At 48.5% G+C, this 23,875-nt stretch overlaps 1 protein-coding gene across 1 annotated transcript; it reads right to left on the reverse strand.

Annotated features, from left to right (window-relative positions):
* Positions 1-76: 76 nt before the first annotated feature.
* Positions 77-18,820, reverse strand: MPND (MPN domain containing). The gene is made up of 13 exons (XM_088149326.1): positions 18,713-18,820; positions 17,429-17,646; positions 15,680-15,910; positions 14,685-14,847; positions 12,964-13,039; positions 11,559-11,655; positions 10,363-10,435; positions 6,999-7,075; positions 5,701-5,869; positions 5,502-5,572; positions 4,191-4,280; positions 3,511-3,603; positions 77-1,229 (listed from the first exon to the last, which is right to left on the reverse strand). Exons 1-13 carry the CDS (start codon positions 18,738-18,740, stop codon positions 1,143-1,145), a joined length of 1,473 nt encoding a protein of 490 aa, XP_088005452.1. The 5' UTR covers positions 18,741-18,820; the 3' UTR covers positions 77-1,142.
* Between the last annotated feature and the right edge of the window lie 5,055 nt (positions 18,821-23,875).

A 23,875-nucleotide genomic window follows, 5' to 3' on the forward strand; every position in this document is an offset into this window, starting at 1 on the left:
AAACCTGTCCTCTGTATTTTCTTAGTCTGGACAATTTATTGGGGGGAAAAACAAAACAAAACCTTTTCTTGTTTATGCATTTATTTTTGTTTTGAAATTAAAGATAAAAAAAACCTTGTATCCTTGAAAATAAAAAAGTATTAAATGGTTGAAAGTGGTATTGTGGCTCGTTTGGGGGTTGAAGAGCCCTTCCGTTGTCTCTCTGCCCCAGCAAACCTTCTGGGAGAGAGAGCCCCCCCCCCCATCAATTGCATTCACCAATAGCTTATCAACTGACGTTTTGTACTTCTAGGAATTATAGTTGTTTATAACTCCCCAGTGGGCAAAGACCCTTTTAGGGCTGAGACCACCTCCACAGGTTGACAATTCATAATTTTGCAGTCTTGGCCACTGCCGAGATTCTCCACCTCATCCTTCAGCCCCTCTGGGTCTAAGAAGGGCTTCCCTCCCAGCCCCTCTCTTTGGAAAAAGGGGTCTCAGGGAAAAACAGGTTGGCCTTCCCCAGCCCAGCATCCTTTGCTTCTCCCCATATGAATTTTCTCTTTCGGTCAAGCAGGATGGTAAAGTTGGGCACCGATTCCCCCCCCCAAGGGTGGGATTTAAAACATAGTTTTTATTTTCTTCCCTGACCCATTTTAATCAGATCTTTACAAACTTCTCCCCTCCTTCCCCAGCCAGCCCTCTTTTCAGTTTTTGCTCAAAATGGGTCACAGATACATTTTCCTGGCCTGCCTGATAACGTGATAGTTCCAGATGAAGCTGGCAGGCGTGCCACGTCTCTGCTTAAGTTATGGAAAGCGTGAGTCTTAATCATGCCATGGTTCTCTGGATGCCCTCAAACTAAGCTACTTAAGCTCTCACCTGCCTATCTGTAAAATGGGAGCACTGATCTACTCGCTAACACATCATGGGGTACTTTCACTTTTCCTGCAAAACTCCCCAAAGCTTTTCCGTGGCTAGGCCACGAACTCCTCCAAAGGTCATGCAAATGATTCCAAAAATGCTAAAAGGATCCACTCTGGCCCCATCCGTTCCCTCCCTAACGCACGTGAGGGCTTGCAGCTCTGGATTCACATCCTGGGTCAATTCCAGTTGTTTCTGTCCTCAACACGAGTCCCGGTCCCCTTAGAAGAGCTGCTTCGTCAGCTGCTGTGTCGGAGGGCAGCGTACACTTGTTCCAGTACGTGTCCGAAGCCTTGGTCCTTGGGTGTCCTGGAGGCTAAGGAGCCCTGCAGGAAAGGGTACAACATGGCATTCATTTAAGGCAGTGTTGTCCAAACTTGGCCACTTTAAGATGAGTGGACTTCAACTCCCAGAATTCCCCAGCCAGCCATGGGGAGTTGAAGTCCACTCATCTTAAAGTGGCCAAGTTTGGACAACACTGATTTAAGGGTTCTTTTTTTAAAAAACTCTTCTTTTACTTCTCATTAATAAATGGGCTAGAAAGTACACAATTGCTAAACGGATTACAGGTAGTCCTTGCTATCCAACCACAACAGGAACCGGAATTTAGGTCGCTAAGCAATTTGGCTGTTAAGTCAATTGGAGTTGATTTTACAATTTTTTATGACGATCGTTAAGCAATCACATGGTCTTTAAATGAATCACATGGTCATTAAGCGAATCCAGCTTCCCCAATGGACGTTTTTGCCAGAATTCGCTTAACAATCACGCAATTTGCTTAACGATCACAGTGATTCGGTTAACAATCACCGTTAAAATGTCACAAATCATGATCACGTGACTACAGGGATCATAAAGCACTTTTCCCAAGGCCATTGTAACTCAGGACCATTGTTAAACGAACGGTCGTTAAGTGAGGACTACCTGTAATAAATGGCCAAATGACCATAGTCAGATGATCTCCCGTCATCTTGGAGGGAAGTACTGAATAGAGGACTACAGGCTTGATCCTGGGCCCTGGGTGCTCAAAATCTTTATTAATGACCTGAGCGAAAGGGTTGAAGGGATGCTAAGCAAGTTTCCAGATGACATCGAGCTGGGAGGGGTAGCTAATACTTTAGGGGAGGAGAGAGAGATTCAAAAAGATCTCAACAAGCTTGAGCAGTGGACTGACTGATATCAAGAAGGTGGAAGTGAACAGGGGCAAGTGTCTGATTCTGCATTTGGGTAAGAAAATGGAAGGCACAAATAAAGGAGTCGGGAGACCTGGCTTGGCAGTTGCACGTGTGAAAGGGGACAGGGTGTCCTCCTTGGCCACAAGTTAAACATGAGCCAGCAGTGTGATGCAGCTGCTAAAAAGGCGAATGCAATCTTGGAGAGAGAGTCCAGATCCAGCCAGTAAAAGTTCCACTCCATTTGCCTCTCCATCAGGCCCCACTTGAAATACTGAGTCTGATCTTGGGTGCCACAGTCTGAGAGGAGAAACTGAGGCAGGATGGCCAGGAAGATGGCGAGGGTCTGTAAAACAAGTGCTGCAAGGGGAGATCTATCGCACTGCTGCTCGTAGGATTGGGTTTGCAGACCCCTCACCTTCTTAGTAGCCTGAATGCTACCGAAACCGGTCTTCAGATATCTAAAGGGTTACCAGAAGGGGCCTGTTCTTTGTAACCCCTGAGGGCAGGATCAGAACCTGTGAGTTGAAACTACAAGGCAGAAGATCCAGATTAGCTCTTACAAGGAATTTCTTGAGGGTCACCCACTAGTAGAAAGATTAGCTCTTCTTTCCCTTCACCGGAGGCCTTTAAAGGCATGCTGGACAGTCATCTGCCCAACTTGCCTTAGCAGATCAGGCGCAGTTAAGGTAGGGTTGGACTGGATGACCCCCGAAGTCACTTCCAATTCTATGATTCTAACCAAGGGGCTCAACTGAGTCCCAGCTTAGAAACATAAAATGTCCAGGAACACTTACGGCATTCGGGGTGAGGAAGAGGGAGTCAGAAGCTGCTCAGACATGCATCTTACCCCCCCAAGCCCTATCATTTCTGGGGTCTTTACTTAAACAGAGAAAGAGTCTAAAATAAAACAGTCCATTCTGAATTTTGCAACTGGACATTCTGTAACGAGGGAAACTAAAGCACAGTTGAAAAACCAACCTACCCAGAGCAGAACGGGACGTGGCTAATTGCAATCCAAAGCGAATTTATTTGGCAGAAATATGATCCAGCATCTCTTCCTGCTGGCTCAGCTGCTTCTTCCCTGACAGCACTGTCTGACTTGACAGACAGCTGTCAATCATTCACCCAGCCTCTGCTGCCGGGCAATGGAGCCCCTGCAGGAAAGAATCCCCCCTCTCTTTCAAGGTCAGCCTAGAAGGAAGAGCAGACATGGCATCAGAAACAACCAACTTGGCATCTATTGGTTGTCTCTGGTGCCATTTATATGCCACAGGGCTATTGCCTATGAGACGGGGGGGGGGGTCACGGGACGTGGTGGCGAATTCAGGGTGACCCAGTTGCATCCACTGGTCCAGAAGAGCTGAAATTGGCTTGGGTAAGGTTTCAGTGGCCTTCAAGAGGCTGTTTCTCCACTTATCCATATTGGTCTTACCTTGAGTTTATCTAGGTAGGTCTGCTCCTGACTCCATGGGTCCTGGAACTTCACCATGTCAGGTGCCCCTTTGTAAAACTCCACCAGCAGCATCTAGAAGCAGGTTAGAAAATGGTCAGTGGACGCCAAGGACCCTTCGCATGGCCTGCTCTTGTTATGGGGCCTATATTGGGAGATACACCTTCAAGTCATTCTTGACTCCTGGCGACTGCCTGGACAAGTCCCTGCAGTTTTCTTGGCAAGATTTTTGGAAGCGGTTTGCTCTGGCCACCTTCTTCCCAGGGTTGAAAGAGAGGGACAGGCCCAAGGTCACCCAGCTGGCTTCGTGCCTAAGGGGGGACTAGAACTCACAGTCTCCCGGTTTCTAGCCTGGGACCTTCACCACTACACCAGACTGGCTCACATTGGAAGATACAACCTGGCAGCTTGAAGACGGGTGGACTTCAACTCCCAGAATTCGTCTTAAAAGTTGCCAAGTCTGAAAACACTGAAACTAGAATTAAACCTGCTATCCTGGAAGGAGCAGCTGTGAATCCTCTTGGGCCAGCAGTTCTCTTGTGAGGTATTACCACCTTTGTACATTTCATTTCAGGGACCCAGTCACATTTTTAAACCAGAACTATGACACGCTTGGGTCATGGTGCAACCAAATGACCCTTCCGTAAGAGAATCCAGGATACCATTTCGTGGAGAACATCGTTCGTTAAAAATCCATCCTGGATGTAGGTGACTTCGACCTCCATGGGGATGCCATAATCATAAGGTCTTTGCTGGAGGGGGGGAGCAGGGAGGAAAGAAAGAAAGGCAAGAGCTTTGAGTCCTTGTCTCTTTGGATAAAACATCCCTGGCTTTTAGGGCTTGTGCATGCTCTGAAAATGACTTGGAAGGAGACTTGAACCCTGCACAAGCACAGCCCTTCCTTGTGATTTGTTAAAGCAACCCAACTTTTTTCAGGCTAGGGTGCAATCCCGAAGAAAAGATGCCACTCTTTCATTGAAATTAACTCTTAAAGCAGGGGCATCTTTTCCTGCTCACCAGTGGGAGAATGGTTGAGCTGCCCACCACCACACAACTCCACAAAGCAGATCAACTGTTAAGAGACAGTACAGCTTAACAACCATTTAACAACTGTTCAAAGTTATGTCAGCACTAAAAAAGTGACTTAAGATCATTCCTCACACTTACAACCATCACAGCATCCCCACGGTTGTGTGATCAAAATTCAGGTGCTTGGCAACCGGCATGTATTTACAATGGTTACAACATCCGGCGATCACGTGATCGCCATTTGCAACCTTCCCAGCCAGCTTCTGACAAGCAAGGTCAATGGGGGAAGCCAGATTCACTTAACAACCGCAACAAAACATGTCATAAAACTGGGTACAGCCACATGATGTTTTGCTTAACAACAGCCCCACTTAACGATGAATTTTACAGTCCCTATTATAGTCGTTAAGCGAGAACTACCTGTATCTCCTGAGCGATAAGGGAAGTTTTACTGGCGCAAAGCATTATCTGGCTGCTGGAAACTTCTATGTGATTCGAAGTTGCATCCACCTATGGAGGCACTTAGCTAACATTGATCCCCCATTGCATGCTCAGACCTGGTTAGGGATGCTAACATTTTAATCATCTGAGAATCAAGCAGCATTGCTTTAGGGCCCAGATCTGAGGCTGTTCCATGGCTCTTAACAGGGCAACTTGTTATAAGGCCCTTATTCTGACCCCTACAAAGCCAGGTTCATGCTTCGTTTTAAGGGCACGGGGGCAGAGCCTCCAATCTGGAAGCCATCTGCAAGGCCCTCTGCCATTCCAAAGCCCCTCTCAGCTCTTTCTGAGTCAGTTAAACATTAACACAGTGGTTTTAAAGTAGAAAAGGATGAATCAGCTTGCTGATCCACCCAGTTAAAATCCTTCCAGGCTGCCATCTGTTCACGCCAACCAGCCTCCGTGCGCAGCCCAAACTCGGTGGCAAGGGTAATCACACCTACCTCCGGAGGGGGCATCACCCAGAAGGGGGAGATCTTGGACTCTACACCTTGGTTGCCATGGTAGTAAGGACCTGGGAGGGCAAGAAAGAAGAGCGTTGATGAGCGCACTCACTCCGATGCCGCATTTTGGAAACGCACACAGCTCCCTCTTCATTCTGCACCGAGTAAGTCCGAGGAGACCCCCTCTTGGGCAACCTACCACAAATGAGCGCCAAGCAAGGCTGGAAGTTGTTGCTGGTTCCTTGCAGCTTCAGCTGGTAATCCATTTGCATGTCGATGTCTTGCAGGGAGGGGAGAGGGTGGCTAAACGGGTGGCTGTGATACCAACCCACCAGGGACAGCCCCCGCAGGAAGAGGTTTTGGCAGATCTGGAAAGGACAAGATTGTTCTCGGTAGCCAACGGATTTCCCTTCATTTGTCTTTAGGGCTCAGTCAGTCTCCATAAATTATTTCATTCCAAGGCTCTTGGTTGGCAAACAGTGCTCTCGAATAAGCTTCTTCTTATGGGGGACAGATAATACCTGCTCTGCTTTATAGCGGAGGTAAGCCCCCACGCCCCAGGCCTGAAATGGCCCTTGATCCTCCTTTTTTCTGCCTCCAAAGCTCCCCCCAGCTGCCAATTTCAATTTTCTGGCATTTCCCATTTCAGATAACCTAAACTTTGGCTGCATTCACACAATAGGTTTAACCCAGTTAGTAAATTAACCCATTTTCTGGCTTTGCACAAAACACTGACCTGTAAAGTATCCGAACCACTGAGATTGAATTAGATGTTAAGCCACAAAAAAATTAATCAGGTTTCCACCCTGAAGCCACCGTGTTTTAACCGACCAGATTAGTCATGTTGTATGAACACAGCCACGGTTAATTAAAAGAGACCCTGCAAAAGTCCAGCATGAATGGCACGACCCAATTTGCAATATTACCCCCTCTGTGACCTTCAACAGGCCACTCCAAACTCATTAAGTACACCACTGGAGACCAGGCATTTTCCCGTACATGCCTTAAATCATGGGGTAAGGTGCTGGACTACACCACCCATCATCCATGCAGCCTGGCCATGTTAGCTGGAGCTGCTGGGGAAGAGTCCAGCAACAATTTGTAGGGCAATCCCTTGACCAACTCAGTATAACTCCAGCCGTCACCTAACTCCGGATGTGTGGACTTCATCTCCCAGAATCCTCTACAGTGGCTAGGGAATTCTGGGAGCAAAAGACTCACCCTATAATCCACGCAAAGCATTTTCATTTCTTGAAAGGATACAAATGTGAATAGTGACTATTTCTGCAGCATTAAGTTGGTGTCAACCCTTTGCAACCACTTAGACAAATTATTAAAATATAGATTATTGTAAACAGTACGCTATTTCAAATTACACGTTATGAGGATGATCACTGGAGGCTGCTCCAGCAGCGCTTAAAAAGTGGAAGTGATCTTTCCAAGTGATCTTTCCAAGGAGCCAAGGTGATCTCCTCTCATTTCCACCCTTCACCTCACCTCTTCCTCCACAATAGCCGCCAACTCTCCATCTCCAAGTCGGGACCGGCAAGGGAACGCCCGCAGCACTGTCAGCACTGGAACAGAATCCAGCCAGGAGGTTACGGTTGTGGGTTCAACAAGGAATTTTCTCCCATTTTGTTAATTTGCAACATTATACATCAACCAGGGTCAAAAGATGGTGTAATGGTACGTGGGAAAGACCTTGGGAGACAGGGCAAAGAGACGCTGCCAAGGGAACGGTCAGATAAGAAACAGCACAGCCCATGGCTGGATAATGGGTGGGGCAAGAGGCTTAGAAGGGACCCTCCCTAGTTTCCTGGGCTGTAAAGGGGAAGGTGGGAGAAATGTACTTGCAAGATTCTGTCAATGTAGCTTTACAATAAAGTAGAATGAGCTCATCTGGTTGTGGTTCCTAACTGGTTTACCCCGTGAGGCGACATCAATCTTGCAAGTCTGAAAGTACAATTCTCCCCCCGTCTCTTTTACACCCAGAGAAATTAGGGAGGGTCTCTTCTGAGCCTCTTGCCCTTCCCACTATGCAGCTGCAGGCTAAGCTCCCTCTTATCTGACCATTCCCTTGGCAGCGTCTCTTCGCCCCGTCTCCCAAGGTCTTTCCCACATGCCATTCACACGGTATGTGTAGGATTATGATGGATATTCTATGTCACTGTCTAAGCTGCTTCTCATAACTTGTCATAGCATGTTCTCAACATGTGCTCCTCTATACGGTATTCTGTGCTGGGATATCAGGAAGGAACGTACAGCTCCATGACTTTTGAGGTTCCCAGGAAGAAATGATTTAGAAACGATTTATGTGATTTGCAGTTGCAGATGTAATTTGTAATTTGCAATTGCAGATGTGAACCCAGATATAAATAAAATGGTTTTTTTTATACTGCTGTTAAGACAAGAGCCTAGTCATTGCTGGTGTAACTGCACTGACTGCATTACGCTAATTTTATTTATTTTAAGGACAATACTCTGGTCATGGGGTTTATTGTATTTACTGATTGGCCAAAGGCCATAACAAAAATTCATTCATTCATTCAAGAAATGCCTTTAAACCAAAAAGCTGTATTTTGTGGCTGGCTGAACAGTCCACTCTTTTCTTATAAATGTCAAAAACTGAATCTGGACTATGTCCGTGCCAAAGAGAATCAAAGTGTTGGAATGACCTCAAAGGTTCCCCAGTCCAGCTTCTGGCTGGGTGCAGGATCTGCTTCCGATCACTTGAGCGACCATATGTTTTTGTAGGGCTCCTCTGCCCTCCTTTAGTAATATTTCTTTATCTATCTTTAACTTGGGGGGGGGGAGCAATATTCAGAATGTAGAAATTTGCTTTCTGCAAGTCGGTGCTCCTCCAGTGTGGAATAATGGAAAGGATGTTGAACTGGCACTGGGAGGACTCAGATCTTGGTCCCCCTCTCAACCGTGGAAGCACCCTGGGGGACTCTGGGCCAGCCCCAAGGCCAGGGGGGTCCAAGGGTGAAGATGCTGGTCTAGGAGTGGGGAACCCTGACTTCTAGCCCCCCCCCACTCCGCCACGGGAGCTCCTTGGGGTACTCACACCAACCAAACCTGTAGGATTGTGGTGGTGGGGTGGTAGGAAAAACAGAAGGACAGAACACTACAGATGCCATCTTGGACTAGTGGAGAAAAGATGGGATATAAATATAACAAACAAATAAAACCCTGCGTATTTTAGAGATATTTCTGAAGGTGTTACCAGGGCTGGGTTCATACAACTCATTGGATTATTTCGTGTCTGTGTGCGTCGCTCAAACTCTGGCTTGACTTAACTTGGTTTGGTTCAACAAGGCAAACGGCGATGTTTGAGTTCACACAACATCCTACACCAAAACCGAACAAACTATACGTTAGCTTAGTACAGTGTGTGAACCCAGCCAAAATATGTTTTCATGAAAGCATCTTATGGGCTTAAAAGGGATCTACAAAAGAACTGGGTTTGTAGCCAAGGGTTTGCACAAAACGAACACATATTTTGCTTTGAGTGTTGAACAAATCATTCCTGTTTGAAGTATTCTGTCTGGCCAAAGGAAACAATAGGAATTAAAAGCAACTTCCTTATTTTTCCCTTAGGGCTGCAAGGTTAGTTGGCACAGCAGACCATTCTGACTAAAACGTGCCATCCAAGTTGCATAAAATTGACCAAAGGCATGAGTTTTCAAAACAGTTTTAAAAATCTCCATAGGAAACAGTGCAAACATTTCTAGCCTCTTTCGCTGAAAAATAAAGTTGTTTAATTTGTTACTTCCATAGAGAAGTCTTTCTGGTTCTTTGAATAAACCCTGAGATTCAGCCCAACAGAGGAAAGGCACAAAGGAACCAATCTCAGTTAATGTTTTAATTCTCATCTCGGTCTGCAAATGCATTTCCATTGTTTTTAAATGGATTTCTAAATTATTTTTTAAAATATCATCTCCTTGACCAATTTTTCTAAAGTTGTGTGGCAGATAGCAGTCAGCATGGATTACTTAGCAAGTTCAAGTATCAGGTTTGGTTTTATTTGTTTTTTTTGTTAATTTTGCAGCCCATCAATCAGGCGCAGCTCAGGCAGGGTTGGCGGGGGGGGGGGACAGTAATGTTGCTGCCACTTCCTCACTATCTGGAAAATACGAAGGATGTCTAGTATTTAACAGCAAATCAAAACCCACTAGTATTCATTTTAACAGGCCTACAAACAATAGCAGTTCTACAAAATTATCAAAAGAGGTCAGAGTCAATGCTAAAGAAATCAAAACAGAACAACCTGGGTAGAACGGTTGCGCAAAGACACACTCTAATTCAAAAGAGCCCAAATCGGCAAAAATCATTTTCAATTTTAAATGAGCCCTGCATCAACAGGGCAGAAGAACAGGCCAACTGCACACACTCAAATGTTCACATCAAAGCCCTTGCCCACATCACCCTTCTTCCTCTAGCTCTTGAATTCAAGTGGGCTAGGATCTTAAAATGGACAAGACCAGGATTTGCTCTAAGTTTACTCCTTGTGATAGCTTAAAGCAGGGAAAATCAAACCAAACCACCTTAGGGGCTTCAAATATAAATCACAGAATCATAAAATCATGGAGTTGGAAGAAGTCTTAAGGGCCATCTAGTCCAACCCGTTCTTCAGTGCAGCATCCACTACAGCTTCACTGGTGGATGACCAGCCTCTGTTTGAAGACCTCCAGGCTTACATCTCTCTTCAAGATTTGGGTGAAAAAAAACGAGGAAAAAAAGGTCGTTTCTTTGGCTCCCAAGCAGAGGGGCGAATTATGGAGGAGGGAAAAGACCATTCCACCAAATTCCCAAGCATCCAACCTTTTCGCTCACCTCGAGATAACCCAACGGGACTTACGTTGGCTGTTGATGTTCCACTGGCCTCCCAAATAACCAATCACTTCACTTTTGGTTAAGTGACTGTGGAAATCCTAAGAGAGAAGGTGACAAAGGAAGTCTGTGAGTGTGACAAAAGCTCAGGAGCCAGCGTTTAATCCCAAGGAGGGTTGCCTTTCTTGACACCTGATCGTTGTCAAAATAGGACTAGCGGTGTCCAGAGACCAGCTCCAAATTTAAGCAGGCAGCTTAGGGTCAGCCCCACCGTAGGTGGAAGGAACCACAAGTAAACCACAGCTCCCTCCTAAATGTAAAGATGCCGCATCTCAGCGATTCTTGGAAGTCTGCAAAGCAGCGTCTCATCACATCAACCCTTAACATTTCTTTGCTTTTTTAGTGTCCTTATTTATTTATTTATTTGTTTGTTTTATTTTATTTTATTTTATTTATTACATTTTTCAACCGCCCATCTCCTCCCAATGGGGGAACTCTGGGCGATTCACAACGAACATTAAAAACATAAATATATATAAATACATAAAACATTAATTAAAAACATTACTAAAAAGGAGAAGGAGAGTCCAAGAGGATGAAAAATCTGAGGCTGAATGGCTTATTCTGGTGTAACTTTCTTGAACATCTGTTAAAAGTTTAAGTACAAAATAAATAAATACTCACCCTTAAATCCCCCCCTTAATTATAATAATACATGTATATAAAAATAAATACCTCCCTTAATTACATTCTACACATACACATAGAAATATCAAACAACTACTAAAACATCCATGACACAAAATTAATAAATATCAGAAACAAGAAAAGCAAAGCATTAGGCCAATGTTTCTCAACCTTGGCAACTTTAAGATATGTGGACTTCAACTCCCAGAATTCCCCAGCCAGCACAGCTGGCTGGGGAATTCTGGGAGTTGAAGTCCACATATCTTAAAGCTGCCAAGGTTGAGAAACACTGGTGTAAGTATTCCCCTGTATTTGCATTCAATGGATTCCTTTGCTTTGATTTTTTTGTCCATCGGATGGATTCTTCATAAACCACCAGGCAGTATACAAATACTTCTAATAAATCAAACGCATTAAAAACATTCGCCAAGCCAGCCTTTCACAACCTGGTGCCCTCTGAACGTGCTGAACCCAGAAATCCCAGAATTCTTCAGCCAGCCCCGGTGTTGCCCTCCCAACTCAAGCAGCGGTACCTACCACGAGCAGGAGAACGTTGCTGGAGATGGCCACATTAAAAGGCTGAAACTTGTTGAGGGCTGCGAAAGACGTCACCTCCACCAAGGTATGTGGGTTCCTAAAGGCAAGCGAAACACCCCAAACCTTGTGATCCTGAGGACTAGGATCCTCCTTTGGGGAATACAGAGCACAGCAGCAGGGGCGGCATTGAGCGTGTCGTGGCAGACCCACGTAACACCTCTGCTCTGTGGGCTGTGCTGGGTCTCAGGAGGCTTCTGAGGACAATTCAAGGTGCTGGTTGTCACCTTTAAGGCTGCTCCCAGCATGGAGCCACGTTATCATGGGGCCACCTCTCCCTGATGGTCTCTGCCCATCCCACCAGGTTGACCCGAGCGGGCAGGGTCTGGTGCCCTGGGTGAAGACGCATCACCTGGTGGGCCCTAGGAAGTATCATGGAACAGCCTCCCCCCACCCTGGAAGGTATCGTTCTAGTAATCAGAGTCCATCAATTGAAGTGTTCTGGATTTCTCCATCAGCTTTCTAGAGAAAGTGGGCCTTCGGATATTTGACTATCACAGGGTCTTTTAATTATATTGTCTCCAGGCTGAATGTACTCAAATCCTAGAACTCCAGAGTTGGAAGAGGTCTTCCTTTCTTAGATGTATACATGAGCTCAGGGGGGTTATCTAGCAGCCTCTCCTCCAATTAGTCTTCCCAACCAAGAGCCCTGTGAGGCAGTTTGGGCTGAGAGGAAGGGATCCAAAGTCCCCCAGGGGGGATTAAATCCAGGTCTCCCCACTCCTGGTCCAGCCCCTTCCCCGCTACCCTGGATTGGCTCTTGGGTTGGGAGGGAGGGACTAGCCCAAAGTCAGCCAATGAGCTTCCATGGCTGAAGATGGACTAGAACCCGGGTCTCCCCACTCCTAGTCCAGCCCCTTCCCCGCCACACCTGATTGGCTCTTGGGCTGAGAGGGAGGGACTAGTCCAAAGTCAGCCAATGAGCTTCTGTGGCTGAGGGGGGACTAGAACCCGGGTTTCCCCACTCCTGTTCCAGCCCTTGTCTGCTACTCCTGATTGGCTCTTGGGCTGAGAGGGAGGGACTTTCCCAAAGTCAGCCAATGAGCTTCTGTGGCTGAGGGGGGACTAGAACCTGGGTCTCCCCACTCCTAGTCTAGCCCCTTCCCTGCCACATCTGATTGGCTCTTGGGCTAAGAGGGAGGGACTAGCCCATGCAGAATAAGCATGGGGGTGATGGGTGGCATATAATTTAATAATCAATCAATCAATCAATCAATCAATAATTTTTTTACGCCACCTCCATCGTTCTCCTTTCCCCCCACGAATCCAGCCTCCGAGTCCTCCGTTGTTGCTACTGTTTTTTCCAGCCACCCTTAAACAGGACCCGAAATTCACCAGATGAACGTACCTGACGGAATCCCGGCTCCCCAGATTGCAATAGCGGACAGGGACCCGGTTGCGGCAATCCGGCCTCTTGCTGTTATCTGGGGGAACAAAAAACCCCCCAAAATCTGCCAGTCACAGCTGGAAAGTAAACATGTTTTTTCTGCCTTCAGCATTAAAAGGTGATTAAAAAGTCTCTCTAAAGCAGTGTTTCTCAAGCTCAGCAACTTAAAGAGGGGTGGACTTCAATTCCCAGAATTCCCCAGCCAGCTGTGCTGGCTGGGGAATTCTGGGAGTTGAAGTCCACCCCTCTTCAAGTTGCTGAGGTTGAGAAACACGGATAGAAAGGATCTACTGGTTTGGCTGCTACCACCAAAGCTTTTCCTCATTTGGAAATTCCTCTTTTCTTTCTAGAGAGTGGAGGTGACCGAACTTGGTGGAAGATGTAGAACAAGGCAACCGCTTTGTCCACGTTTAAACGAGGGATTGAAATAACTTTTAGGAAAGATCATAAAATGGGTGGTAAAGGGAGTCACTTTGTGTGAGATGGGCGGCTGCATAAATACAATCAATCAATCAATCAAATCAAATCAAATCAAATCAAATCAAATCAAATCAAATCAAATCAAATCAAATCAAATCACCCAATTCCATACCCATTCTTGCCTCCCCAGGGGCTAAATACATATATTCATCTTCCCCCATTCTAAGAAATGGAGTTTTTTCTAGGATTCGGAACTTCCCTCCAACCTGCCTTTCCGCCCAACCTCCCAAATCCCCCTCCCTCAGTTTCCCCCCTCCCTCTGGCGTAAAAAAGTGGGAGGAGGTGCCCCAACTGGCCTGCTTTGATGGACAGCTCTAATACCCAATCGTCAGTATGGGCAAGGCCTTTGAAGGGGTGCCTCGCCATTCATGCTGACTCATGCAAGATACCCCTCTTGGGCATTAAAGCAGCCATGTCCTCTGCAATGCTTGATGCAGCTGCTTTGCTTTGCACGGTGCTTCTGCCCGCATGCACGCACACAACCACTCCGCTTTGCAGAACTATTTTCTGTACACGCACCCACACATAAACTTCCAGACATTCATGCCAATCCTTCCGAAGGATGCGGCTGCTTCAAAGCTCCCAGAAAGGGGGCTTCACTTGCAGGAATGCTATTCAGGGTCCCTGTACAAAGGCTTTGTGCACAGACCAAATAATTCCCCTCTGTTTAGCATCCACAAGCACAAGAAAGGATGAACAGGTGTGGGAAGGCCAACCGCAGGCAGAAATTCAAATTTGTTTTGTTTAAGCGGTGAAGTTGTGGGAGGCTCTATCCCTGAAGGTTTTCAAGAAAAGATTGGGCAGCCCTGGGTTGCACCAGGCAGGGGGTTGGACTAGCTGACCTTCAAGATCCCTTCCCACCCTATGATTCTAGGGGAAAAAAATCTCGAAATAATTGGGATATCAAAACACGGGAGTATATCTCAGTTAAGGTCATTCCTGGCCGCACACTGTCACTTTGGGAAGCTAGAAGAGGGCCAGATGGCCCTGCTGTTATGCACTTACCCACAGGTGTCTGCAGGATATGGTAAAAAAGTCAGGAGGGTGGCCATGATGGTCATCACACCATCACGGCCACCATCTTGACTTCTTTGACCGGTGGACATCACTGCACCGACCAGTACAAAAGGGAGAAATTCAGCCAGCCCAAGCTGTGCACCCTACAGTACAGACAGCCTTTCCGGCGGGCGACGCACACTTACCCGCGCTGTGCAAATCTGCGAGACTTTTAGCCGGCGGCTTCCTGCTTTTCTCGTCCAGCTTCTTGGTCAGCACGGAGTCAGACAAGGCTGATGCTTTCATCCCTTTGGCGTCATCTTCCTCCTCCTCGCCCAGTTCATCTTCCTCCCCTTCACTCATCAAACTCTGAGTTGGGAGGAAGGAAAGAGGGAGCAACAGCTAAGCAGAGCTCTCCCCGTGGGACTCGGTCGCTTCACCAGTCAGTTCAGCCACTTCACCGCATGCATGCAATCCCATAGGTGCCCAGCTGGGGGCAGCACCTTGTTGGCCTTGCCCGACTTCCAAAGGCTAATCAAGGGCAGAAGTAATTATTATTTGGATGGGAGACCACACAGAAGGGTAGCATACATTGGAAAGCCCACCCCACCTCCCAAATTTCGGGACAAGGCAAGAACCCACCATTTTTGCTCCTGGGAAAATATATGGATGTGTGGATCACATCACCAGGAGAGGAACCTTGTTCTACTCTGCTGGGGTCCCAGAAGGTGGAAGCACCTGGTGAGTGTGAACTGAACTTGAGAAAGTGAAGCACGATTGCATCTGGTTAGCAGGACTTGGGTGGGGGGCCACCAGGAAACCCTGGGGCTGTAGATTAGACTAGGACCTCAGTTTCCAAACTGTGCCACAGTGAATTCATAAGGACACCAAGGCATATTTTACTACGTAATAAATGGACCTGTCTGCAGTGTTTCTCAACCTTGGCAACTTTAAGCTGTGTGGACTTCAACTCCCAGAATTCCCCAGCCAGCCCTGCTGGCTGGGGAATTCTGGGAGTTGAAGTCCACACAGCTTAAAGTTGCCAAGGTTGAGAAACACTGTGTTAGTGAGTTCGCTGCAGCACGGTGATGCGGAGTTTGGGAACAGCTAAGGGTGCCATGACCCAAAAAAGTTAGCCACCTTTAGACTAGTAAGTTAAAAAAATCTAGAAGGAGGCCCGAAGCAAAGAATGAGGTTTTACCTCCTCCGCAGGGGGAGCGTTGGGTTGATGCTTCTTCAGCCAGACCGCCTTATATTGGTCCAGCTTCTGCCCCTTGTACTTGACCGAGGCCCAGCCGCAGCCGGACTTCTTGGCGGGGTTGACCAGCTTCTTACAATACGTAGCCCAGGCGCTGGGGGAGTTGAAGATCTGCCCGGTCTGTTGCCAAGCGATCTTCCCGTCGGTCAGCAGGTCGCCCCAAAATTTCTTTCCCTGGGATGGGCAAGAGGATTGGGACCATACTCAGCCCCGTGTGTGAGCACACGGGAGAATGAGAAGCTGGGTTCACACGTCACGCTAAACCCACGTGAAGTTCCTTGAGTGGGGCTTCGTGGTGAGCACCACCCGTGCAATGTTAGTTTGCTCAGTACGTCAGCCTCAAGCAAACCGTAGTGGACTAAGATAGAACTGAAGTTTAAGAGGGTGCACGGTGACATTTTAAACCTTTCCTCCTGATGTATATCAATAATAGTTTATTCGGTCAATGTCCAGCCAAAATTTAAATAAAGAACAAGAAATAAAAAGTAATCGAAATAAAGAACAATACCAAAGCAAATAACGATAAAGAACAATACCAAAGTAAAATCAAATAGATGAGATCAAACGCCAGCGTAACAAAGCTAAAATAACACATAAAAATGTGACTCCGGGGCTATAATGGTGCATTAATTGACTGCGCAGGTGTAACTCTAAAATATGACTATGAAATAAAATATATATATCATCAACAAGATAGCTAGTATGTATTAAGCCTAAAGGGATGGATAAAACAGAAGGGATTATTTCTGTAACCAGTTATGCCTTATTTTCATTGCGGCGTCACAGAATTTGGCTACGGCACAGGTGATAAAGAGTTCTGAATCTTCTAGAACAGGGTTCCTCAACCTTGGCCACTTGAAGATGTGTGGACTTCAACTCCCAGAATTCCCCAGCCAGCATGGCTGGCTGGGGAATTCTGGGAGATGAAGTCCACACATCTCCAAGTGGTCAAGGTTGAAGAACCCTGTTCTAGAAGATGGTTCCCATAGAAATTGTCTGTTCTTCCTGGAAATTTACCTATGAGGGGCAGAATATTAGCAGACATGATATAGAGACGTAGAGCTGTGTTTTTCAACCTCGGCCCCTTTAAGACACGTAGACTTCAACTGAATTCCCAGCTAGGGAATTCTGGGAGTTGAATTCCAACCAGGGAATTCTGGGAGTTGAAGTCCACACATCTTCAGGTTGCTGAGGTTGAGAAACGCTGGCTTAGGGTATATCTGAATCTCGTCAGGGTCTTGCCAAGCTTTACCTGCCCTTCCTGGAGAGAGACTCCCCCCAGGGCAAGTGGCTATTTTCACACCATGGACTTAGCTAAATCAGCCTAGCTGCTGCATTCATGCGATGGCACGCCGAGGGTCGGATAGGTTGTGACGGAATAAAAATTAGAGCTATCAATCAATGCATATTCCGAGCTTGGTTATTCTTCAGCCAGGTTAGGTTTTGGTGAGCAAGCGTTCCATGTGAACCAAGCCTGTGGGGTTCAATGAGGGTTGTGATGAATGCCCCCTCCTCCTCTATTTAGCCACGGAGTGAAAGACAACAATTGTGCAAAACGAGGTATACACAGGAGACACATTTTAAAAAATCAGGAAATAATACTGTACTGGTTTGATGGCACTGTCGTGACCACCATCTTGACTTTTTTGACCAGGACTCCCTGAGAATCGGGGGGAAGAGAGGGTTTCTTACCAAATAGTAAATCGAGAGGACTCCTTCTCCGGGCTCAATCAGCCCATCCTTCAGAAGAACCCGTAGCGTGATTCCCCGGCGGGTCAGGATGCAACAGCCGCGCCCCCCCGGGATGGATTTCCCCACGCTGTCCTGCTCAGGGTCCTCCAGGCTGGTCTCCAGCTCCTCCTCGTCTTCTTCCAGACACTCATCCCCAGCGAGGGATTCCGCGTCCATCACTAAGGAAGCAAACACGAGACGGAATCAAAGGGGAAGATCTCGGAGCATCTTCGCCGCATCGCCCTGCTTTCCGTTGACCGTCAGGAAATGGGAAAGGCTCGTCGATCCAAACTGTGAAATGAAATCTCGGGTGCCAAGGGCAGCCGCTTGGCTTGAACTCCTTTCTGAAAACCTCGAGGTTCTAGTCCTCATGGACGGAACAGTCCATTTAGGAACCCAGGGCCGATTGTTTAGAATCTCTGAAGGTGGCCCAGCGCTTGAAGACAGATTGTCAGGCCTGGGGAGGTTCCCCCCCTTCCTTTTCTGTTAAGGGCAAAGGTTGTGGAGGGCCCCTTTAAATGTTCATTATTGAAGGGTGTGGAGCAGTGTTTCTCAGCCTTGGCAGTTTAAGACCTGTGGACTTCAACTCCCAGAATTCCCCAGCCAGCAAGGCTGGCTGGGGAATTCTGGGAGTTGAAGTCCACAGGTCTTAAACGTGCCAAGGCTGAGAAACCCTGGAGAAATGGCATGATTTGGAGAAAAATTAAGAGCTAGAGAATAACAGGAGACACAAACCCCTCTGGAAGGTCCCAAAAGAACAGGGAGGGGGCCTTTTTAAAGAGACACCATTTCTCTTCCCCCCCCAAAAAAACAGAGGACAGGTTTGGAAAACAGCATCCAGAGCCATTCCTAATCTTTCTCCCCCTTTCTTAAGGATGGGGAGGGGGCTGGTGGGCAGCTTTTCCTGCTGCTGGCATCTGCCCATGCCCAGAAACCCTTTCGCAAGGCCGGCAACTGGATGCCATGACCCCCCCCCCCCCCAGCCCCAGCCCCAGCCCCAGCGCACGAAGCCGCCGAAGGCCCCGGAGGCGCGCAGCCCCCGCAGCATCCCTGGCCCTCCCGCCTCCTCTCCGCCCGCCGTCTGTACGTGCTCAGGAACACTCTCTCTCTCTGCCAGGAGACGGCCGCCGGCGAGGCGGCAGCAATCGCTGCTGCCCGGGGCCGGGGTGGGCGCAGGCTCCTCCGCGGCACGGAGAGGGGAGCGGGTCCTCGCCTCCCCGCGTCATCCTCCTTCCCCGCCGGTACCTGCCGCCGCTGCCGCCGCCGCAGCCATGGCTCGGGCGCTGCGCCTTCAGGCCGGGGGCATCGCGGCGCCGGGCGCTCGGTTGGGCTGCCGGCCGCGGGAGAGCGGAAACAAAGGGAGGCGGGCGAGCGGGGGGCGGAGAAAGGGCCGGCGTCGGGAGGCGGGGGGAGAGCCGGGCGGGGGGGCGAAGGTGGGGAGAGAGGTGGAGGGAGGAGGCGGATGGCAGGCGGGGCGCAGCCGGGACGCGGCGCCCGAGGGCACCCGGGCAGCCCCCGCCTGACTCCCTTCCCCTCCCGGGCTCGCCAGCCGCGCTCTGCGAAGCCCGGCGGGGCTGCACCTGCAGGCCTGGACGGGGCACCACTCGGGCATCCCAAGGCCGGGGCTGAACCGGGAGGCCGAGGGACCCGCCCGAAGCAGCTGCGCGGCGGCAGGGACTCCCCGGACGCGTCGCCGGGACTCCGCCCGGGCGCCGGCGCTGATGCAGCCGCGGCCGGGGGCCTCACCTGGCCGCCGGGGCTGGGCAGAAGGAAGCGGGGCAGAGCCGGCGGCCGGGCGGGCGGACGAGAGCAGGCCGGCACGCCGCCTCCCTCCCGCGGCCGCGAACCCCGAAGAAGCTACGCCCGGAGCGTCGGTCTGCCGCGGAGGCTTTTCGGACCACGGCAGCCGACAACGGGAGGCGCGGACCGGAGCCGCGTCGTCGCGGGTGCCGTTCAAAATCATGAAAGGACGAGCGTTATAACAACACACAGGAACGAGTAACCAGTTCATAGGGAAAACAGCTGCCCGGAGTTGCTGGGAGTCGGGCAGCGTCTACCTTTAACTCATAACGATATTAAAATCCACTTCCAGGGGATGCAGAGTCATTTTCCCAAGCCCTGGGAGTGTGGCCATGAAGGCTCCAGGAGGCCAACTCCTCATCTTGGGGGGTGTTTCCATTTTAGGGGCAGAAATAGTACAGAAGGAGGAGAAAAGGCGGAGGGGAGAAGCAGGACAGAAAGAGAAAACAAGAAGTCAAAAAAGAGGAGAAGGAATATTGAAATGGGAGGAGGAACACAGTGAGGGGTGTAATGGCACCTGTGAAACCAGTCTTAGAGTTTTATGGGTCATTCCAAGATGAGGAGGGCTATTTCAAATATTCCAAGCAGGAAACAACCACCCCATCTCTTCCTCACTTTTGGCCCAGGCTCAGGGCAAAATAGGGAATGTTCAGTGCTCTGCCATGGGAAACCATGGGAAACCATGGGAATTCAAAACAAGCCCCTGGTTCCCTTGGCTGTTTGTCTGAAGCCAAAGTAAATGGGATGGGAGACCATACTATCTAACTTACAGAAAAGTTGTCCAAGAAGATGATTTTTTTTTTTAAAAACCAACACTTTAAAAATTCCTGGAGCCAACAAGAGAAAGAAAAGTTAAGCTTTTTTTTTTTTTTTTTGAGTCATGATGGATTTTGCTGATGGTGATGAAGCATCCTCTTGGCCAAGTTCCAAACAATGATTCTGGGTGTTCCAACCTCGGGCCAAACCATCCCGAGCTTGCATCTTGTTATTCTAAGCTTGGAGCAATGGGAGTGTGTTTTGCAGAACATTCTTTAACCAGGACACCCAATTGCACCCCAGATCCTGGCCCTGAATGTCTGCAGGTGCGGTGGTCTCAGTCGAGTGTGTGCTTCCTTGTCCCCTGCATTGAGGTGCACAGAGAACTGATCCTCAGCAGGGGCACTCACTTCCTTTTCCTAACTCAAATCCAGAGGACAATTTCTGTAGCCAAAGCAGCATGTTTGCTCAACGATGCCTGCCTGCCTGCCTGCCTGCCTGCCTGCCTGCCTGCCTGCCTGCCTGCCTGCCTGCCTTCTTCCTTCCTTCCTTCCTTCCTTCCTTCCTCCCTCCCTCCCTCCCTCTTTCTCCATTTCCTTCCTTCCTTCCTTCCTTGCCTGCCAGAGGCATCTGGATTACTCAGAACCAGAACAACTACACTGTGCAGTTCAAATTGTTTGGGGTGTGTTCTTTTTTCACACACAGCATGGAAACCCCTTTTCCTTTTCAAAGTCTCACGTCAGCACTGCAGAAACAGCATTTAAGTAGCTGTTGCTCTTACGTGGCCTGCTAAAGGTTTCAGCTGGGCATTGGGTTTTGGGGGGCTTAGCCTGACGTGAGAACTCGAGGCATTGGGCTAGTTATTGTCTGACGCATTGCACAACCCCAGAACTACTGCTATGATGACACGAGGGAATGACGTCTCTTGCCCTGTGATGCTTAGAGGGAAGACCACGGGTAGCATATGAAACGATAGTCATATAAACGTACTGGAAATATTTATGCATTTGAATAATATTTGCATTGGATAAATATATAAAGATTTGTAACCATTTACTGTTATAATGGTAAACTACACTAGGTTTATATTTTTGTTGTTGTATGTTTGTCACTTCTTTGGAAAAGCACTTCTTTGGAATAGCACCGTGTTTTCTTCCTTTTTCTTGTGTATTATTATTTTTGTGTTTTTTTCTTTTTTGTTATTAATTAAAAAGCAATAAAATATTTATTAAAAAATACGAAATGTGATGCTGCACCGAGGGGAGATGTAACAAAAGGAAGAGGGATGCAGGAAGCAATTGAAAGCTTTCAGATCGGAGCAAAATTGCTACTCGTTGTGTGACCCCTGAAAATTGCAAGGAAGACGCAGGCCAGCAGAGGGCGCTGCTTGCCCGCTCCGCAACCCTGGAATGAAACCGCCTTTAGGCAAATCGATGGCGGTAGAATCACAGCATGGAAAGGTTGGAAGGGTCTGTGAGATCATCCAGCCCAACCCCCTGCCCAGAGCAGACCCACTTCTGAATTGACAGGCCTCCAGCAAAGGCGGGTCCTCCACCTTCTGAGGAAGCCCTCTGTTTCCTTGTTGAACAGCTCTTACCATCCAATGGTTTTCCTAGGGTCCAGCTAAAACACCAGCGTGTTTGGAAGACTGTGCCTGGTTCCGGTTGTTGCATTAAAGAAAAAATACTGAGAGATGTGCAATAAGCACAATAAGCCACTCACATAATCAAAGGGTTTCTACAACAGGTCCTATTCCCCAAAGTTGGAATAACTGAGTCTTGATAGCAAGAAATGAGTTCTACGAGGTTCGGTCCTGAGTCCTGGAGCTTGCAAACTTTTTATGCATGAGGAGAGGGGGGCACTTTCCAGAGGACTTGGCTTAAATGGGGCTCAGGGGAACAGGGAGGTGGGATGATCAAAACGGAGCAGGTGGAAAGAAGGGAGGGGACCTGCAGAGACCGGCTTCTGGAACTCTTTCCAGCCCCTTTACCAGCAGTCGCCATAGGAGGCACTTCTGTTTTCTTCTGTGTAATGAAGGAATGTGTGTGCAAGCGTGTTTGTGATGTACTCTCCAGCTGCATCAGTGTGTATTTGCACAGGTGTGTGCACTGGGAAGTCCGGGGCAGGCTCCCTGCACTCTCCTCTGGGTCACATGACCAGGAAGGAGGAGGGAGGGGCTTAGAATGGAGCAGTCAGCAGCACTCTGAGCCGCTGCCCGAGTTCTCCCCAGTCAGGATCCGGGGAGGGGGATTTTTTCTGGATTTTTTTTCTCCGCAGCCCCTGGCCGGATCTGGCCCACTTTTGAAAGCAACCTTCCTTCTGCCAGCTTCTCCCAGCACACCAAATTGGGTCCCGTTCCGTTCAGTTTCCGGAGAGTTATCCTGCCGACGGGCAGATGGACGGAATCCTGACCCCTCTGCATAATTTCTTTCCCACGTTCTGTTAGGTTGGAAACAGTAAAAAACAGGCATCCTTTCCCCTCTCTGCAACAGACCACGGTTTGAACCGGCTGTCTGATTAGAAACATCCATATTGCGACATCCCCCTTGCAATTACTTTGGGGTGGAGAGCTTTGGTGATCATCAGGGGCATCTGCAGGGGAAGGGGGTCAGAAAAGTCAAGATGCACCATCAGCCGTGGTGCAACTGAAGCCTCACCCTTTCGGTAGCACACATAAAAACACCATCTCGACTTTTTGATGCCCCCTCATGGACACCACTGGAGACGATACACGCGTGCACAGGCTCTGTTCAATTCGTCCACAAAGTTGGGAGAAAACCGTCCGATGAAGTTTTCAGCTAGAACCTCCCTGTTTGCATCACATTCCCAAAGAACTGAGCCGATCAACTGAATAATTTCATCTGAGTTTTGTGATTTATACCCCATCCCCAGTGGAGATAATATGCTTCTTCCAAGAAGGTAATTTGTTAGTTTAGGAGAATGTTTCTCAACCTTGGCCACTTTAAGATGGGTGGACTTCAACTCCCAGAATTCCCCAGCCGGCTGGCTGGGGAATTCTGGGAGTTGAAGTCCACCCATCTTAAAGTGGCCGAGGTTGAGAAACACTGGTTTAGGAGACACCAGGGAATCACTCTCAAGCCTTGAAGACTGTGGGCAACATCCATCAACCCATGTCCAAAGGTCCACCTGTTGACCAGATCCGCCCCTCTTGCCTCCTTCCTCCTCCTCCTCTTCCTTCCCTCAACCCAACCAGCGTAGCACTTTTTCAAATCCAGCCTCTTTTTTCGCATCACCAACTCAGAGACCCGCAAACTCTTTGTGGTGCCATGTTCCTGCTACTCCTTGAACCTCGAGAGGGTCTCCAGGGCAGGGGTCAAAAAGGTCAACAGGGCGGCCACAACCTTGGGATTGAAGCCCTGCCCTTTTGCGACACGTGTAAAAAGGGGCAGGGCTTTGAGTGCACGGTTCTGGCCGCCATGTTGACTTTTTTGACCGCCTTCCTGCGGATATCCCTGGCAAGACTGATAGGTCCTTCTTAAGGGGAAGATGAGGCTAAGCAGGGCCGGCCCTGCAAAAAATAAGTGAATCGGACCAATGCTTATAACGGCTGTGCATGGCAGATCTTTTTGGCATTCTCCCCCATGAAAGTTATGATGTCTAGAGGATTGGGGTGCAGTTTAAATGCAATTTACTGGTCCTGATCTATAAAGTTACTGTCACCCATCAGAATCGGCCGACCTATTCAATCATTGTACAATTTGCAGGTAAAAACGGGCGTGGCTTCAATTACCTGATTGTGACTGCGGTTTTGACTTTTTTTACCTGCTCGGATCCCACTGCAGGAGTGCTTTCTTCTCGTTATCTTTACGTTATAGATTTTCTGTGTTTTAA

The sequence above is a fragment of the Python bivittatus genome, unplaced genomic scaffold (assembly GCF_059951505.1).
Source record: "Python bivittatus isolate LINGU-HERP-01145 unplaced genomic scaffold, Pbiv_v1 ctg000580_np1212, whole genome shotgun sequence".
Taxonomy (NCBI): Eukaryota; Metazoa; Chordata; class Lepidosauria; order Squamata; family Pythonidae; genus Python; species Python bivittatus.

Bases quoted from the DNA above. Each gene is read 5' to 3' on its own strand.
- MPND (XM_088149326.1), bottom strand. From the start codon at position 18,740: ATGGCTGCGGCGGCGGCAGCGGCGGCAG. The intron at 11,656-12,963 runs GTACGTTCATCT...GCTTGCCTTTAG, and splicing joins GGGAGCCGGGATTCCGTCAG to GAACCCACATACCTTGGTGG. The intron at 5,870-6,998 runs GTGAGGTGAAGG...TGTCCTTTCCAG, and splicing joins CGGCTATTGTGGAGGAAGAG to ATCTGCCAAAACCTCTTCCT.